The 18,839-nt window shown below is 35.7% G+C and overlaps 1 protein-coding gene across 4 annotated transcripts in view; it reads left to right on the top strand.

Moving 5' to 3' along the window:
- TBC1D5 (TBC1 domain family member 5) overlaps positions 1-18,839 on the top strand; it is a 67,772-nt gene that overhangs the window by 47,709 nt on the left and 1,224 nt on the right. For 2 of the 4 annotated variants that reach the window (XM_081749263.1, XM_081749264.1), the window contains exons 12-16: positions 283-414; positions 3,912-3,987; positions 6,425-6,521; positions 9,102-9,189; positions 11,672-11,821. In XM_081749263.1, the coding sequence (XP_081605389.1) occupies positions 283-414; positions 3,912-3,987; positions 6,425-6,521; positions 9,102-9,189; positions 11,672-11,821 (543 nt within the window). Of the gene's footprint in view, positions 1-282; positions 415-3,911; positions 3,988-6,424; positions 6,522-9,101; positions 9,190-11,671; positions 11,822-18,839 lie in introns of those variants that run through there. The other 2 variants (XR_014130435.1, XM_081749265.1) reach the window with 2 other exon arrangements.

The following is an 18,839-nucleotide window of genomic DNA, read 5'->3' as shown; positions in this document are numbered from 1 at the left end:
AGCTTGAAAGCTGTTTTGGAACATTGTTATTAAATAAATCGCCAAACAGAACGGCTGGTTCTTGAGAACGATCTGAATCCAGGATATTTTCATCTCATCCTTGTCCATCAATAATATTTTATAATTACGTGTCGAGTGTCGTAACATCCACTCATATAGATACAATCCATAAGAAATGATATGGGTAAATAAGTGGTCAATCGTATAATATTTATTTTCTGTAAAAATAAGATCGTTTTGCATAAGAGCAATAAAATTAATAAATTATTTCGTATTTCACAGAAATATTGTCAGCCGGCAATGACTTCTTTTCCAAATCTTCCAATCGTAACTGTCGGAGGAAGGGTAGATATTCATCGTGGTCCTCAGCAAATTTCAAGCTCAAAGCAAGCTACATGTGTGGACGAAAAAACAGTAAGTAATTCTAGTATATAAAAAAAGAAGTTAAATACAAAGTAATTTAGTTCAGTTGCATGCTTTTGAAGAACTAATGTGGATTTATTTAACCAAAACAAGAAAGAAAAAAAATCTCCATGACGTACTTTCTGTAGACAAAATCTAGAAATATGCTTGTAATGTCTTTAAAACACTGGCGAATCGTGCATGAATTCTGTAGCACTAGTAAGTTCTAATGAGAATTTAGTTTTAAACATTTAAAAATGCGAAAAATGCAAACTTACGAATAAATAAATCTCTTTGCGGTTTCTATTACGAAGTTTGTGTAAATAATCTTATTGGAATGCATAACAAGTCCTGCAGCATGTATGCACCAGACGCAACTGCGTACGAGAATACTTACAAAAGAAAAAGAAATACAATAATCGGTGAGTAATAGATGGATTTTAAGAACACTTTTTCTCAGAAAATTGTGCTCATTCTAGAGTGGGGTGAGCAGACCTCCCATTTTTATCGGGATTGTCCCTTGCGGTGTCCCGAGGAAAATGCTAACGGGACGCAGAATGTCCCGTTTTTGGCTCGTAATTGCGTAATACCCTAGTTATTTCTTGTATGGTCTTCTACAGTTGTTTGAAGCAAAGATCATCCCTTCGATAAAAAATTCAGTCACCAGAAAAATATGAAATTCAAAAGACAACCAATGACTTTAATCCTGGTTTCTGTTAGATATTAAAAGGTACTATAAATATAAAAATTAAAATAGCAGTAAAATGATCAACCGAATTTCTATCTAGGAATCTCTACTGAAACGTAACGAATTCGAGCCGTTTCTAAAGCTATTGACGACAAATGATTTTAAAAAAAAAAAAAAAATCTACAACAATAATGTGCGATTGTGTTCGAAGCTCTTCTGTCTATGGTAAAGCTCATTTACGCCCAGGAAGGTTATGCTCTGCGTTTGGTGGAATTGGAAGGTTATCGTGCATTATGAGCTGCTGTCGCTGGACAGGACGATACACTTAGCTCTGTACTGTCAACAATTAGTGCGAGTGCACGTAGTAACTCAAAAGAAACAGCTGGAACTGGTCAACACAAAAGGTGTCGTATACCACTAGAACGCATATCGCTTTAAGAACCCGTGAAAAATTAAAGAACTTGTCTGGGAACTTTTAATGCATTCCTCGTATAGCCCGGACTTGGCAGAATCTTAGTTTGGATCTCTTCAGAATTCCCTGAATGATGTTAAGTTAGTTTTAAAAAAAAAGAGTCGTGTAAAAACCACGTGTCTCTTTTACTAGAAAACACAAAAGTTTTATAGCAATGACATTATGGTGTTGCCGAAAAATGGCAGATCATCTAACAAAATGGTAGATATGTGGTCCCACAATGTTATTTCCAAATGACAATAAATGGATTCTCAGTTTTGATCTCCAGAGGATCAATATCTTTTAGACAACTTGATAGATTATCACCGCTTGTGTGAGATAGTACATAGTTTATATATTTTTTACATGCCCCTGTACAGCACTGCAGTAATGATTTGAGGGCTTGTGGGGAAATTTCCTCGGGGCGTATTTCCGAAGTACCAGCATTTGTCAGGGTGTCTACTGGTCATGAAAGTCATGAAAGTCATGAAGAAGTCATATATTTTGCTTAGTGGTCATGAAAGCCATGAAAAAGTCCTTTATTTACCCAACTGGTCATGAAAATCTGAAATCTCAGAGTATATTTTTATACTTCATACTTTTATACCTCATACTGCATGTACTGAAACAGTTGTATCAGGTCAGTAATTGGAGAATTTTCCCCACCAGTTAGTGCTGGCTAACTGGTACTTTACTGTCTTCCTAGCTGCTCCCCATTTCATCTTCTAGTCTCTGTAATATAGTAACAACTTTTTACTGTCCAACTTTTTGATCTGCTATTTACTTCTAAGAAATGTAAATTGTGTATTTTTGGGCCTTTAGACTTATGTAAATAATATTCGTTTGAGTTTGCAGATTTTAAATTTGATGATCTATTTTTTAAAACGAATTTTTTATAATTTGTTTTGTCTTTGGGCAGTTCTCTGAGTGCTTAATTTCAGACAAATTTCTGCTAGATGGATAATTATACTCAGAATTAAAACTTCAAATACAGTATAGAGTGATTCACTGGTAAGAGCAGGCCCGTATTTAGGTAAGTGCTATTCTGTGCTCGAGCACAAGGCGGCAGAATTTTAGATTCTTTCTTTAAGATTTACAATAAGTGATATTTAAGACTAGCAACCCGCATAGTTCCGATGCACCACTGATGGTAGGGGTTTATTATTACTAATGGTAAATTTTTATCGCCATAGTCATGAAAATTTGAACAAAAAGGTCATGAAAAGTCATGAAAAAGTCATGAATTTACTTTCTGGTATTCCAGTAGACACCCTGTTTGTGCAGTTTACATCCCATGTATTGAAAGTTCTCCAGGGGAAATCATCTAAAATCACCAATGCAGTATGGAATAGATTAGAGTTTTAATATAAGCCGATACGCTGATGGGGTAACGGTTTGTTCAGATTACTATCTAATACATCAAGAGGAGAGCTCCTTCGTGCCTAAGCGCACCTTTGGCGTGGTAGACCCGGCTTCGATTCCCGGCGGGAGCTCATTTGGATTCCACGTTAATGAGAAGGTCCCTTCTCATATAGCTTCGCTGCTGAAAGGGACGTTAAACTCAAAATCAACTCAACTTATGCGTCAAGAGGAATAATAAGGACACTGTCCGTCTAATTGGTTGTTCTTGCAGTCTCGATTGACTGATTGATAATTTTTGGTTTACACTCATATACAGTATATCATCAAGGTAATGAAGGACGGGGCTGATTATTTACGTAAAGTTTTGATCTGCACACTGAGATCTAAATTCAGTGCATCTGTCGCGTCGCATAGTTCAAGACCTACTATCTTGGTAGAAAGTGTCTTGCAAGATTACTTTCGCGCAGAATACGTCTTTTATCTTCACACTATCTCGCCTTCAAGATAAAAATGTATTACAAGACAGCACCGGTTCTGTCTGTACTTGAGTTTCAACGAGAAATATAAAAATGTGCTCTGTTTGTGGTTTATGTGGTGTGACGTACTTTTACAAAATAAATGCACTAATTAATCATGAATAATTTAGCTCCTTTAATTAGGAGCAAGGACGCGCTCGGAAGACAGTCTTGACGACGAGGGAAAGTTTTTACAGACGTGCTTAATAAAAAGGTTGTGTCTAAAAGCACTCACTGAGGGCAAATATATTTTTATTTTTTTTTTTTATCAAATGCTTCTGTAGACATTCTCCCCTGTTCAATATATTCTAAAGACACGCTCTCCATTAATGCGCTCAGTAAATGTATAAGTCTTTAATCTCTGCGTCAGGAAAATGAAAAAAGAAAAGTAGTGTTATGATTTGGGTTTATATGTAATGCTAGATTGTAAGTTGATACTCAAACAATGTTTGCTACTCTAGTAATTAACTAATTAATACTTCCTTTAATATAGGGAGGTCAAAGGAATGAGGTTATTTCCAAAGCAAGTGGCCACATAAATTATTCTGAACTTGCCAATTCTGAGGAAGGTAAGTGCATGTGTTTTGTAATGCATTTAACTAATTTATTGTGTATCTCACAGTACTATTTGCACTAAGTACTAGTAGGTACAGAACAGCGTTGGAGTACCAGAAAAATCTTGGCACTGTACTAACAAGAGACTCTAACCCCCTTTTTTGACGGACGATTGGTCTAATCCAGCGTTTCTCAAACCTTTTTCAAGTGGAGGACCACTTTCATTAGTCAGGATGTTCTACAGACTATCCTACTCCTGTCCTCTTCGAAAGAAAATTTTATATGTACTTATAGTACTGCTACTTGTTCCGCCCACTATACACTGTAGATTAAAGTTGTGCTTACTTAGAAGCTCTTATTGTTTACACTCACAAATTTATTTTTTAATTTTATTTCACAAATTATTCATTTATTTATTTATTTTAGTTTGCGCACTATCCACCTTGAACTCCATACCATAGGTATGCAAATTAAAGGACTTCATTTTACAGGCAAGCAGTAATGCAGGTAGCGATATCTATCAGCTCATTCCATAAGTAATGTCGTTTTTACGATGATCTATAACTATTCTATCAGACCTTGTTTCCATTTTGTACTAATACACAATAACACACTGAGCAAGGCTATGTGATAATATGTTTAAAAAAAAAAAAAAAACTATCACGGAACAGTTTCAACACAATAACAGTGTCTTCATCAGACTTCCACTCCTTCTGGCTGCTTGGGAGTTGGTCATCACTTATATACTCTCCGGGGATCAACTTATGCTGCGCCCCTTCATTAAAAAGTAACACTTGTGTGTCTTTCACTCTCACTTTTTAGCTACCCACGTGTCCAATTAAAAGTTTACTTTTTTTCGCTGGATACATTCTCTCCTCTAATTATCCTTATTTTCCTTATTATTTTTTTTCTTCCTTTTCATTTCTTCTTCTTTAAGCAGAATCTTCTCCTACTCTTTATTTATCGAGAATCCTGCATTCTAATTCATCACCTTGTCTCCTGCCTTCATAATCTCCCTGGCTTCCTTTCATTTTCTCACCTCTCTCCAAGTTCTATTCTCTGCTTCTATGACCTCTGCTCCTTCCCACCCTATCCTGTGGTTTGTCTCTTTCTGATGCGTGTATATCGCATTGTTGTCCCTTTTCAATCTTACATCCCCCTGGTGCTGTTTTCAAAGAGGAAGACGAATAATTGAGCTAGTCAGAAGAACCAAGAGAAAAGCAATAGCGGACAAAGATCAAAGGGAGTAATATATAGAGAAGGATGCGCGGAGTGTAACCAAATTTACATAGGAGAAACAAAAAAGATGATGCAAGAAAGGATAAAACAGCGCCAGGATGATGTAAGATTAAAAAGGGACAACAATGCGATATACAAGCATCAGAAAGAGACAAACCACAGGATAGAGTGGGAAGGAGCAGAAGTCATAGAAGCAGAGAACAGAACTTGGAGAGAGGTAAGAAAATGAAAGGAAGCCAGGGAGATTATGAAGGCAGGAGGCAAGATGATGAATTGGAATGCAGATTCTCGATAAATAAAGAGTGGGAGAAGATTCTGCTTAAAGAAGAAGAAATGAAAAGGAAGAAGAAAGAAAGAAAAAATTAATAAAAAAAATAAGGATAGTTAGAGGACAGAATGTATCCAGCGAAAAAAAAGTAAACTTTTAATTGGACACGTGTGTAGCTAAAAAGTGAAAGTGAAAGCCACACAAGTGTTACTTTTTAATGAAGAACGCAGCCAGAAGGAGTGGAAGTCTGATGAAGACACAGTTATTGTGTTGAAACTGTTATTTTTTTTACAGTGTTATTGTGTATTAGTACGATGATCTCTGCAAAGACGTCATCTGCCGAGCGAATAGTAAAGTAAACTGCATGTATCATAGCTGAGTCATATATGACAGTTCATTGTACAGCAATGTGTAGAAGGAGAATGATCTCCACGTTTTGGAATTGTAGCTTGTGCTTGATTGTGGCAATGCTGGAGGACTACATACGGTATGTCCACCCGGGACATTCAGCCAGGACAGTAGCATGAAACATCAATGCCGCATGATGTGGTTCTGGTGCTGTAGATATGCGGAAGTGTCAGAGGTTTCTCCTTGCCGAATTTTGTAGATTAGCTCATCATCATCATCCTCATAAGTATTCTATCCATGGTGTCAGGTTACTAGCCCCAAAGTGAGAATCTTCCATTATTTTGAAATTTCATCGTTCTAAAAATGGCGATCTGAATTGCATTCTGTATACTAAATGACAGGATGTTAGTACAGTACCTTGAAAGCTGTTTTAATTAGTTTTGAACTGTGAAATTTTTAAAATTACCTTCCATTTGAAGGAAAAATAATCCTGTAGCCCCTAAATATTACTATTATTATTGTGTTGTTTTGTTTTATTTAAGTATAAATTTATTTCTAATTATTTTCATGTGTGTTTTTTCTCTTTTTTCGGGAAGGTTCAGGTGATAATCTTCTACATCGCTCAAAGGGAAGCGTGAAACATAAATCCAAATCTGCTCAAGATGAATTTCGGACTGGTACTTTGACAGGCAAGTGAGTAGCTTGTGTAGGTGTGATTAGTATAAAATAGTTTAAAAAATAGTATAAAATAGTTAATAAGGAACATTGCCACAAATAGTTAAAGCATTTAGCATCCTAAATGGAATAACTCATAGAAGAAATTTTTATCGTCATTTGTGAATATTAGCGGTTAATTTGTATAGAAGTTTAGTTTTTTTCCCCTAATTCCTGATTATTATTAGTATTAGATTTTACTTATTTAAATTTTGTAACGCATGCTAGTTCTAATGTGGATTTCACCAATAATATTTCATTGTTTAAATGTAGATTTTTTTTTTTAAATCAATGGAATCATGGAAAGAACCAATTTTTGTGCCTGTACTCACTTCGTATCTTTAGTTCACGTACGATATTTTAGGGGGTACGGATACCGATTAAAAATACATTTTTTTCCTAAACCTAACCATACATGATAGTGTCACGAGTCAGGAGGAGTTTACATATTTAGTCATGGAAATTCAGGAAAAGTCGGAAATCAATACCAGAATTTCAGTGTGAATCCTTCATGAGGAATTCAAATTAACAAAAAAATGGTTACTTACCAATATATCCTCCCGTGGGAAAACTATCGTATTTACGCGATTCTAGGGTGTACTTTTGTCGATTTTTTTTTTCTTTTTTTTTTTCTAAAATCAAGGTGCGTCTTAGGTTTGAGTTATCAAATTTAGGCCAGATTAGAAGAAGCTTTGCCAAAAATTGCTAATTCTGTTAGTCACGACTCTGTAAAGGATGTGTATTTTGTGTGTACGAACAGAATGCAGAACTAAAATCGTTCATTTTATGCGAAATAAAAACCCTTTAAACAAACCAGTGGCGAACAAAAGAATGAACCATTCTTGTGAATTTATGACAGCGGAGATTGTTCCTTCCCCTCCAACATACCGTGGCTGGTGTCTTCCTCCGTTCAAAGAGCACAAACAAATGAGTCACACACAGGGCCGGATTTAGGCATAGGCTACATGGGCCCGGGTCCTGGGCAGCAAATTTTGAGAGCGGCAATTTATAAAAGAATTATTTAGAAACGATAAAACTATTGAAAATACGTATTTCTTCAACGACTCAATAAAATAAGCGAAAGCTATTTTTTAATGGCCGTGACTACGATAATATTGTAGCAGATTAGTGTAGCAAATATTGGCAGACTGTAAGTCAGTTGGTTATTATGGTGGTTTGATTAGTTGTCGGTGGATATGCTGAAAAGGGCAGCAGTAGGCGGCTGGACACTCGTACTTCCACAAATTGGCGTGTATTTATTTTCCTTAAAGTATTTTTATGTACACCAGCAACCAACTGTGCAGCGGAAAGATCATTTTCCACACTGTCAAGAACTATTTGAGATCTACTCTTTGTCAGAAGAGACTGGTTTATCTAGCTTTTTTAGCCACCGAAAATGACTTGACTGTTAAGCTTGATTTTGATGACATTATTAATAATTTTCCAGTGTCAAAGCAAGACGTAAATAGTTTTGATACACAAAAGTTTCAGAAACGTGATTTTGTAAACTTTTAGGTACAGTAATATAACTCTTTATATTTTTTAAGATTGTTTTATATTTTGCCGTGTTTTACACCATGCAATGTTGAATAGGTTAGGCAGAAGCCAAGTAAGTTTTAATGAATCTACTCCAAATGTTAGCCAGATATAGGAATTACAATAGATTACATAAAATGAGTAATAAGAAATAGGAACAGTAATAACCAGTCATAGTAATAATTATAATTTAGTAAGAAACATAAAAGCAATATATTAAGAAGTTGATCTAGGAGAATGAAGTTTTGGAGAGCAATGCGATGTGGTGTGGTTAGGGTGGCAATTTTGCTAGGGCCCATGGGCACAAAACATGGAAATCCGGCCCTGGTCACACATCTTGAAGCACGATAATTGGTAACAAAATAAGGAGTTTAAAAATGCTGCAATCAGGAAGTTGGAGACACAAACAGATATAATTCGATTTTGGTAGCGACTTCTTCCGGTTATTTCTATATAAAAGAAAAGAAACTTTACAAACTGAAATACTAACTGTAATACTGTCCATTATACCAGCTTTGCCTATTTATACCATAATTAAAAATAAGCTAATGCTTAACAAAGAAAACCAATTTATTATTATAAATCTTAGTAGCTTGTGACTGTTTCTGCAAATAAGCACTTGGCTTCGTCAGATACTATGACTTACATAAGAATTACATAGTGTCTGATGAAGTTAAGTGGTTAGTTGGCGAAACTGTCACAAACTATTAGTTTTACAATAATAAATTGGTTTGTTTTGCTGAGCATTAGGTTATTTTTAATTATGAAATATTAAATATAAGCGTGAAGCTTCCTAATGGCTATATGTTCAGCGCACGCGCGTTTGGTATGGTGATTCCCGGCGGGAGTTTATGTGGTTTGGATCCCATGTTAGGCTGCAGGTCCACGTTTCGTATAACTTGGTTGTTGAAAGGGACGCTAAACTTAAATTAGATCAACCAAGTATAAGCAATATCAAGATAAGTACATATATTTTTGTTTCGAAGTAACAAATAGAGTAGTTAAAATACCATTTCATTATAGGTTGAAGAAACTGTCAGTTAAGAAATGGGGATCCCAAGCAGCAGAAAGGACAGATGATGCAGGAATTATAGATGGATATGCACCGGATGTAAGATCATTATATCATTTTTTAAAACTAGATCTCTAAAGAACTTGAAGTGTTTAGTTTTTATTTCTTTTCTTTTCTTTACATTATATGTTCAGTGTAAGCATGAGTGTTTACAAGCACAATATTTGTTTATTTAATCTTTTCGTTCGTAGAATGAACTGCAAATGTCAGTGTTCTGAAGTATATGTATATGGTTTGTATTTTCTGGGGATAGAACTAGGCAAACAGTGTGATTCTTTTATTTGTTTTAAGTACACTATCCTCATCTGTGTGTAGTGTTTTAAAGTATGTAAATTCCCGTTTTACTACGGTCCTTATCAAATTCCCCAGTACTTTGTGAGGTATGAAAAAGTAGGACTGCAACACGAAACAGTTTTTAGTTGATAAAGAAAGCAGCTGGTAAGTGCTGCTCAGAGGGGATTGACTAATAGATTTTTTAATGAGACGAGCGCCTTTACTTTTTTTGCTGAATCGTACGACACAACGCCGACTTTCAGAGTAGAAAACACTGTAATAAAAACATCTTGTTGTTATTATGAGGTACACTTTTAAAATGTACCGTTCTGTAGGTAAAGCTCCCAAATTTTATTTCTCTTACACTCCGACAGAGATGTTATTAACATTAAATTGCAATACAAACAAGTGCACGCTGAAACTTTGTAATACAAGGTAAGACTGTTCATATTTGAGTTACTGATCATGTGTCCTACCAGTAGTTATTCTCATGAAAGAGACTCATTAAAGTTCTGAGTAAAATCTACTTTATATATATATATATATATATACTAGCAGCGTTCACCCCGCTTCGCTGGGGTCACCCCGGAACGCAATAAACTTTGTTACTTAGATAATTTTTACTTTTTCGCTTTCAAGTGATATGATAAAAACCATAGAAGATTGGAGTAAATGTTAACATTATATCGCCTGTCATTTATGTTAACCCGCCGAGTGACACGGTCATGTGGGTTGCATATAAATACGGTTAGATTTAGCTATGATGAGCTAACAAAGGATTTGTACGTTATGGACACTTGAATGGTCAATTATCTCAAGACACTGGTAATTGAAAATTAAAGTGATATGATAAAAACCATCTAGGGTCCAAATCTTAATAACCCCCCAAAAATGAAAGAAATTGGTTCAGCCGTATTAGCGTGATGAGCTAACAAAGGATTTGTACGTTCTCTTTTATATATATATATATATATATATATATATATATATATATATATATATATATATATATATATATATATATATAATAAAAAAGTACAACGACATACATAAGTAAATTTCAGCACTTCTATTTTGTTTCCCATTTCTTCGAAATTGACTAAAATTGGTAGTGCTATGTTACGTAGAGCAAGTGCCTATATAACACTTTTATTTAATTAGTTTACAATTCAGGTATAAACCATTGAGTGTCTTGAATGGTAATGACAGGGTAACTCGTTAGAATGGCTGGTCTGAATAACACAGACATTTCCTTCCTATGCTACAATTCTGAAGTTAGCCATGTAAACAGACTGTTCGGTTGCCTAGGCTTAGATCAGCCCAAGTCACTTGTGAGCCACTTGGCGTAACAGCCATTTGTGAGCCTAAACCTGTTCCAGCGCCATCTGCTAACGAGCGACTGAACTCGTCTAGCGTAGCGGCGAGCTTTCTAGACCTTTCACGTGACTCCCCAGTGTGCCTCACGATGCTGCTGGGTGGACGCCGAAAATTGGGAAACACCGGCCGGAAATCGAACTCGGGACCACACGGACATGAGTCGAACGCTCTAACCACTAGGCTACGATGTTCTCTATGGCTTAGCTCTCCAGTTTTTGATTTAAAAAAAAAAATACAAGTAAACATAAATGTAATTTGTATTATTATCCGTGTAGTAAAGACAGTCATGTTAATACACTTACTATATTTTTGCTGCTATCCTCCCACATTAACTGTAATTGTGTACTCCAATGAATATGTGTTGTACATTGCACACTGCACTTCTGTGATCTTCACGATTTCGGCAATGTTTCTCTGACATGTACTTTTCAGTCGCTTTGCAACTTTCGTTAGCGTATTCCTTTTATTTTTATCTTTTTTTTTTTTTTTTCTGATAGGTTAATTACTAATTTCAAACTGGTTAATAAATTATGAGGAAATTACATTTGAGTGAGGTTTTGATCAGGAATGTGTATATTTTTTAAAAGCCTCGATTTTTTGCAGATTACTTTACTTGTTCCTTTTTAAGATTTGATCAGTTTTTTGCTAACGAAATTAAAGAAATAAATAAATAAATTTAAAGCGTTCAGTGTAAAGCACGCCAGCTTGTGTTCTTCCTATCCCTTTTACTTTAAAAAAAAAAAAAATATGTGTGTAGAATTATTGTGTTTATTTCCTGTCATGTGATGGGTGTTGTATGGATTTTTCCCATTGATTTATGTTGTGATTGATTGATACTAGTAGAAAAGATAAGGTTAGCGTACTTTTCCAGGACCCTGCCATACTGAGAGCAGAACTGCACCATACGTATCATATCATGAACATGTGTGGCCAAAAACTAATCCATCATTTGTCCACATTGCAATCTGCAATTCCTACAGCGACACCACCAGTTCAACAAGCATTTACTGGTATATATGAGGTGAGAAAAAAAAAAAAATAGCTTTTCTACTGCATGATTGGTATTGTGGAAACATGCATTGTGATCGTGCTGTGGTGTTCATTTTGTTATGTGTAGTATAATTTTGGCAAAAAATGAAGATACAAACTTTAAACACGTACAATTATTCGAAGCTCTTTCTTCCTAAATTCTGTCCTGTTGGTAGAATATTTTTGTGAATCAAAATACCTCTCGTGCATAGGGCTATGGTCCGTCCTGTAGATTTCAAGTGAATGTCAAACTCTTCTGGTTAGTTCCAAACGACTCACTAAGTAGGCACCTTTCTCAGTTCAAGTTTACGAAAAGGCTTTAAGAAATAAGATTGAAGTGTGTGTAACTAAAGCATCTGCACGTAAAAAAGTGTCTGCAAAATACAACAGAAACAAGCTGAGGTGAACCGAACCTTGAAAAAAATGTGGAACACAGTCTCTGTTGTGAAATGGAGCCTGTTCCTGGCCAAGCTTGGTCGCCAAATATAGAAATATTTAGTTTCTAAGCAACTAGCTAAAATACGAGGGGCAGTCAAGAAGTTTTCGAAATTTCGTTATAACTATTTATTATCACAATATATGTACACATTCAATTAATCGCCTTCAAAATAGGCTCATTGAGAACACACACACTTGTTTCACCTCTTGTACCATTGCTGGGAAACAACGCTGAAAGCCCTGTTTTGGTATGTTCCGAAGTTCAGCCGTCGCGTTGATTTGAATGTATTCTACGGTGCCAAGCACTTACCTTGGAGACCCTTTTTGATCTTGGGAAAGAGCAAGAAATCCACTGGTGCTGCATCCGGTGAGTGGGGAGGCTGGTAGAGGAGGAGAACGTTCGTTTCTGCGAGCCCTTTGCCACCGTAGAAGACATCCAAACCAACGCGACGGCTTCACTGTGTTCCCCATGGCCTAGCTCCTTGAGGACAAGTGTGTGTGTTCTCAAGGAGCCAATTTTGAAGCCGATTAAGTGACTATATACCTATTTGTGGTAATAAATAGTTACAACGAAATTCCGGCAACTTTTTTGACTGCAGCTCGTATTTTTTTCCACCAAATTACGTTCAAATATGGTCAGTAGATACCGAGAAATAAAGTACTCATCTCCCCCCCCCACACACACACACAAACACACGTACATTCACCTGGAATTATAAGCTCCCTATCCTTACGCCGAGAGCTAACAAACGAATGAAGAGTACAAAAGGGACAGCCAGTGTGCACAAAACAATAGGTTGATTAAAAAGTAGTGAAAATAATCTCGGGGCAAGAATAGCAAACCAAAATGAAAATTATAAGTACGTACAATAATAATCAACAAAAGAAAGAAGGAAATAAAACACTTAAGGGTTTTGTTCTCTTTCTTGACAACTGAATCAGATTTTTACTTGGCATTCTTTCATCTATCACTACTTTCAATATGGTTAACAAGACCGAATTTCTATCTTTCTCTCTATCTGTTCGGATGATGAGGTGTTGGTTCAATCTTGAAAACTCTGTCTATATAATCAGTTATTTTAATATAATTTTGTTAGTGGTTTCATATTTTTGTTCAAAACTACCCTGTGCCTTCTTATTTTTATTGTATTACTAGCTGAACCTGCGCTCTCTACACAGCGCATCATTCGCATATGAGCATAAGTCTCCTTCTCATTCCTCACAACATATATACATGTCCCTTTACAGACACAAGTGAAAGACGTCTTGATTTTTTTTAAAAAAATCGGCAAGGGATATCATAAAGGGGAGATTTTTTCGATTATTTTTTCTCAATATCTCGCACCGTTTGCAAGATTTGAGCCTACTTCCGGTTGGAGTTTCTAATTCATGTATGACCAGTGTTTTCTTTCTTCTTGCATGCAGTATGTAATAAACAAATACATTATATATACAATTAATTATAATGTCAGTTATATATGGTGTTCATTGGGCAAAACACTCAAAAAATAAAGATTCATCTTACTGGTTAAACTGGAGAAATGGTTATCCTTCCTTTTTCACTATTATTTGGCCATGGAACAAACGCCTGAGACATATACAACCCCAATATACAACATTGTGGTGTTGGAATGTATAACGTATAGGATATGATGCTTTAGTTTCTTTTTTTAATTTCAATGTTTCCAGTGTACCCTAAAAAAATGTAATAAAGAAATAATGGCCATGTTCTTTTTTTTCCGAATATTCAATTAGAACTGGTCAATCTACGCAAAATTTCCAATCGATAAGTGAAAACGTCATCTTTCTAGAGCCTGTAGTTTCCGAGATCTCATTGTCGAAAGGATTGACCACAAACATATAAACATAGTTTAAAAGAACTCGGAAGATGGAAGCACAATTCACATGCATTGATTTTAGAGAAGGCTTATTAAAATACAAAGGCTTTGAACAATAATTTTATGTCATAAACTTTATGAAAAAGATTTAGACTATTTAAAGTACAAATACTTAAAATGTTTGTCTCTGTTAAACGTGAAATCACACATAACCGTAAATGAAACATTTGAAAGCCAAAGTTATAAGTTGGAGCTCAGGTGCTTTTAATTGCTATTGTAACATTTTAATAGATAGATGTATGTGCATGCATGTAAGTTTCGATCATTGTTGAGAGGATTTAAGTACAGAACATATTACTGAGAAATAACATAATGTTCTCAACAACTAATGAAACAAAATAATTAAGAAGTCCACATAAGACCTCAACTGATTCACCCTGACTTTGGACTTCAACATCCATTTCTTGAATGTTAGTCAATTATTATCAATATTGTTGTAAAGTATTTGGGAAAGGTAGGGGAAATGTGTTATAATCTACTAGATGAGGAAGTGCCTGGCGTTGCTCCGATAAAATATAAGAAGTTATAGCTCTTTTATATAGCAGTTCACATACCCTTGTCTCTATAGACGCAAATACTGGAACACGTGTACAGTCATTTATAATTAGGAGTGTATGTACCGAGTTTCATCTCCCTAATTTAAGGGGCTCGTGAGTTACTGTGTTTTGGCTGTTCTTGAGGGATTATAAAATCATAATCCCTCTCCCTTAGGAAACACATTTTAATCAAATCAAAATTAATTTCAAACTTGTCGCAGTTTATTTGTTGATTTGAAATTTAACGTCCCTTTCAGCATGGAAGCTATGTGAGACGTGGACCTTTAGTTTAACGTCAGGTACGAACCATATGAGCTCACATCGAATCCAGGTCTCCCGCGCCAAAGGCTCGTACGCTAACCATATAGCCACGACGGAGCTCACTGTGTGGATTTATGTAGTGAAAACTCGTACAAACAATATTATAGAAATTGTCTTAGGAGCAAAACGTTCTAAAATGTTGGAACTCAAGTCCAGTTACTCTTCATGAAGAGTTTATAAATCGAGCTTCATTCCTGTAACTTGAGAATCTCCTGAGATACTCTATTTTTAGCATGAAATATTGATCGTTTACCCCATAGGAAACACGTTTAATCAGAGTGACATAATAAAAGTCCAGTTCGAGGTAGGCATTAACAATGTTCCAAAATACACTTCAGATGGTTTTGGTGTGGTTTGTTTGAGTTTAACGTCTCACGCTGGGCGGCTAAGGGAGACGTGGACCTACTGATTATAGTGGAATCCGAACCATTTTTTTCGTTCAACAGGACCCCAATCGGGAATCGAACCCGAGACCACGCACACCAAAGGCAAGCGTGCTAGCCACTAGGCCAAGCTGAGGTCCATTTCAGATGGTTTAACGATGCAGATCTATATTAGTGATGGGCAAAACCGGTTTTTATAAAAACCGAAAACCGGTTTCTATAAAAACCGAAACCCGAAAAACCGACATTTCGGTTTTCTCCAAAACCAGTTCGGTTTTTCACCGAAACCGGTTTCGGTTTTTCACCAAAACCGGTTTCGGTTTTCACCGAAACTGGTTTCGGTGAAAACTTTTCGAAAACATAAAACTATTTCTGTGGAAATGGATTCGGTTTCCGGAGAACAACGAAACACCATTCTGGTCAGAAATAGAACAAATTTTGGAAAAAAAAAACGGAATCGGTTTTGAAGAAAACCGAAACCGGACCAGGTAAAAACCCGAACCGGTTTTGGAGAAAACCGATAACCGGTTTCGGTGAAAAACCGAACCGATTTTGAAGAAAACCGAAACCGGTTTCGGTTTTTCTAAAAACCGAAAAACCGGTTTATGTGCCCACCACTAATCTATATAGGGAACAAACATCAAACAATATCATAGAAATTTCACGCTTTTCCTCTCTTTGAAGTAGGATTTTCGAAAACACTCGGATACATATTTAATTACCAGTATACTTTTAATGAGTATTCGATTATACCGAGTTTCATCTCCCCGACTTGAAGGGCTACTGAGATATTCCATTTTTGGCATAAATGTTAAACCACCTTCTCAGCTTTTAACCTCGCTTTCCATTTTCCAGTTATTTTTGGAATAATTTCTTATTTAATCACTTAAACAAGATATCATCATGTAATTCCTGTGTTGTTACTGTAGAAATCCGCGGAAAAGACGGAAATGTCTTACAGTAAAGTAATTGCTGTCCCCTCGCAGTAGAATTGTTCGGTTTATTTCTGGTATATGGCATAATTTCTAGACTCGCTGACTTTTCTTTATTACATTTTACGGTTGTTAAAGAAAAACTTGTATGAGAATGAAAACTTTAAAGGTTGAGAATGGCCTGATTTAAAGGTTGGTACTTTCATGTTGGTATACTCTGTAGTGAATTCGACAAGGTAAGTTTTGTATTGTAAATATTTTTAAACAGTTGTACATACATTGTTGAGTGTAATGTGTGTTTTCTGTTTCATGTGTTGTGCATTCTTTGCTGTATATACCCTTTTTTCTTTCAAGTAGATGTATACTAACATGTACATATCGTTAAGTTAATCTGTAATTATTAATGTTTTCTTGTTGGTATGTGACATTTTTGTCTTTGGAGGAACCTGACTTCAATTCTGTTCTGATAGAAGCTTACGTCCAAAGGAGCATTGGCATATGTAGATTAAATAATAGTAAGTCCCTTTCCAGTTCGGTACTGTTGCGTAAAGTTCAACTGAAGAAGTAAGGTAAGGTTCCTTAAGTTAATGGTACAATCCGCAGCAAGAAAATTGCAACATGAGCATGTAAGTTTATTGTGAAATTATGCCTAACAGCGCAGGGAATCAACATAACGTCTAAGTGTCACGAATCACGCTAGGAGGAAACCTCGGCGTCCTCCTCTGTACACTTATTTTGGAGCAAAAGACTTCGTCTTTTCACAATAAACTTACATGCTTTTTTTTTTTTTTTTTTTTTTTTTTTTTTTTTTTTTTTTTTTTCAGACTGTACCATTAAAAAATCCAAAACATGTATATACATGTTGAATTTTGGTAGACCGCTTATTTCTGGTGCAATTGATCCGTGGTTTGATACCGGGCCGCGTGAGTTTGTGCTGAACATTTTCATTTCCTCGCACATTATCATTCCACCAGTTCTTTGTATAATTAGTCACTTCCATTAAGTATTGGTCCCATTTAACGTATAAAGCGTAATCATAGGACGAAAATTTAAAGATTTAATTTCATTTCATGACAAATCCAAGATGACATTACTAATTGGCTGGTGGGTGTATAAAGTGCGTTAAGTCAAAAGTTAGTGTTCTTAAAGAAGTCGCATTTGAAAGTTCAGATACAAGTCCAAAAATCCGGTTTTGGGTTTCAGACATAAATCCAAAAAACAGTCCTATTAACATGAAGAACTACAACAGCTAATCATTATCCGAAAACCGGATTTTGGATTTATACCGGAACTTGCAAATACGATGCTTTTTTTTTTTTTTTTTTTTTTTTTTTTTTTTTTTTTTTTTTTTTTTAACTTAACGCACTTTACACACCTACCCGCCAATTTACAGCTGCAAAGAACACAGATGGCTAATCGAGTTATATCTGGTCAATTTTCAGAGTGTACTTACCCTATAAAAATCCGTACCACCATCACCGGTTGTGTTCTATTGAACTGCCAGCATTAATTACTATCCCCCGACTTGGCAGTTTCCATTGCAGTAAACCACGTTGTAGCACAGACATGGAAATTTCCTTCAATTCCTTCCTCTAGGTTGTCCATAGGTCACTAAGTGTATGAAAATGGCTATGTTGTAGACGTCATTTTAACCGTCCAAATGCATAAATCCATTGAGCTTTTTGCGAGAATATTATGAAAGGGATGCACGAGATTCCCGTTCCCTGTTCCACGTTTTGATAAAATCTGCGAAATGATTTGACGATTTAGGTGGACGCTATGTCCATGTAGGTTGGCACCTTATTCTTGTTAGTTCCATACAAACAAGGGATGGCATTACTATAATGGATTTCTGGAAATAGAAAGCATTCACCTTCACTTTCTGTCCATCTTGCCTACCTCCAATTTCTCCTCGTAACAGTATTCGGCGACGATCATGATTCCCTGCAGGAAACTTTCTCCGACTTTCAGTAAAACTAGGTATCCCATTTACCAGAGGTGTCACGATGCGTAATTGTCTGAATATTTCCAGTACATGAGAGTCAAATGTAGGCTTAATCCAAACAAGCATCTTCCATTTTGACCCAGCTGCGTGCCTTTCGTACTGTTTGCGGCAGTTCGTCTTATGTTCAACAATTTGATGTAGAAGAATGTTGCGAACGCTTACAAACATAAAAATTTTCTATAAATATTATCTTCAAACCTTAGGATAAAGGTCAGACGGAGTTTTTCGAAATTCAATAATATATGGGGAAGGGCGCTTTAACATTTTTCAGTGTGTTGATATACCTGGTATATATCACAATTCGTTGCGTTTATCGTCCACTTGCTTTAGCGTACAGGGTTTTATTTAATCGTAGGACGTTAAACTGAATATGTAATTTCTTTTCACAAAGAAAGTTAATTCCTAAAGATATTAAACTTTTAGTGTTCCACATGTGTCTTATAATTTTTTTATTTTAATTTTTTAAGTGAAGCGAAAGAAAATAATTTAAAAACAGT

This window comes from Thermobia domestica, chromosome 2 (assembly GCF_964235325.1).
Source record: "Thermobia domestica chromosome 2, izTheDome1.hap1.1, whole genome shotgun sequence".
Lineage (NCBI taxonomy): Eukaryota > Metazoa > Arthropoda > Insecta > Zygentoma > Lepismatidae > Thermobia > Thermobia domestica.
Note: the sequence above shows the minus strand (reverse complement) of the source record. Positions and strands in the feature narration are given on the sequence as shown.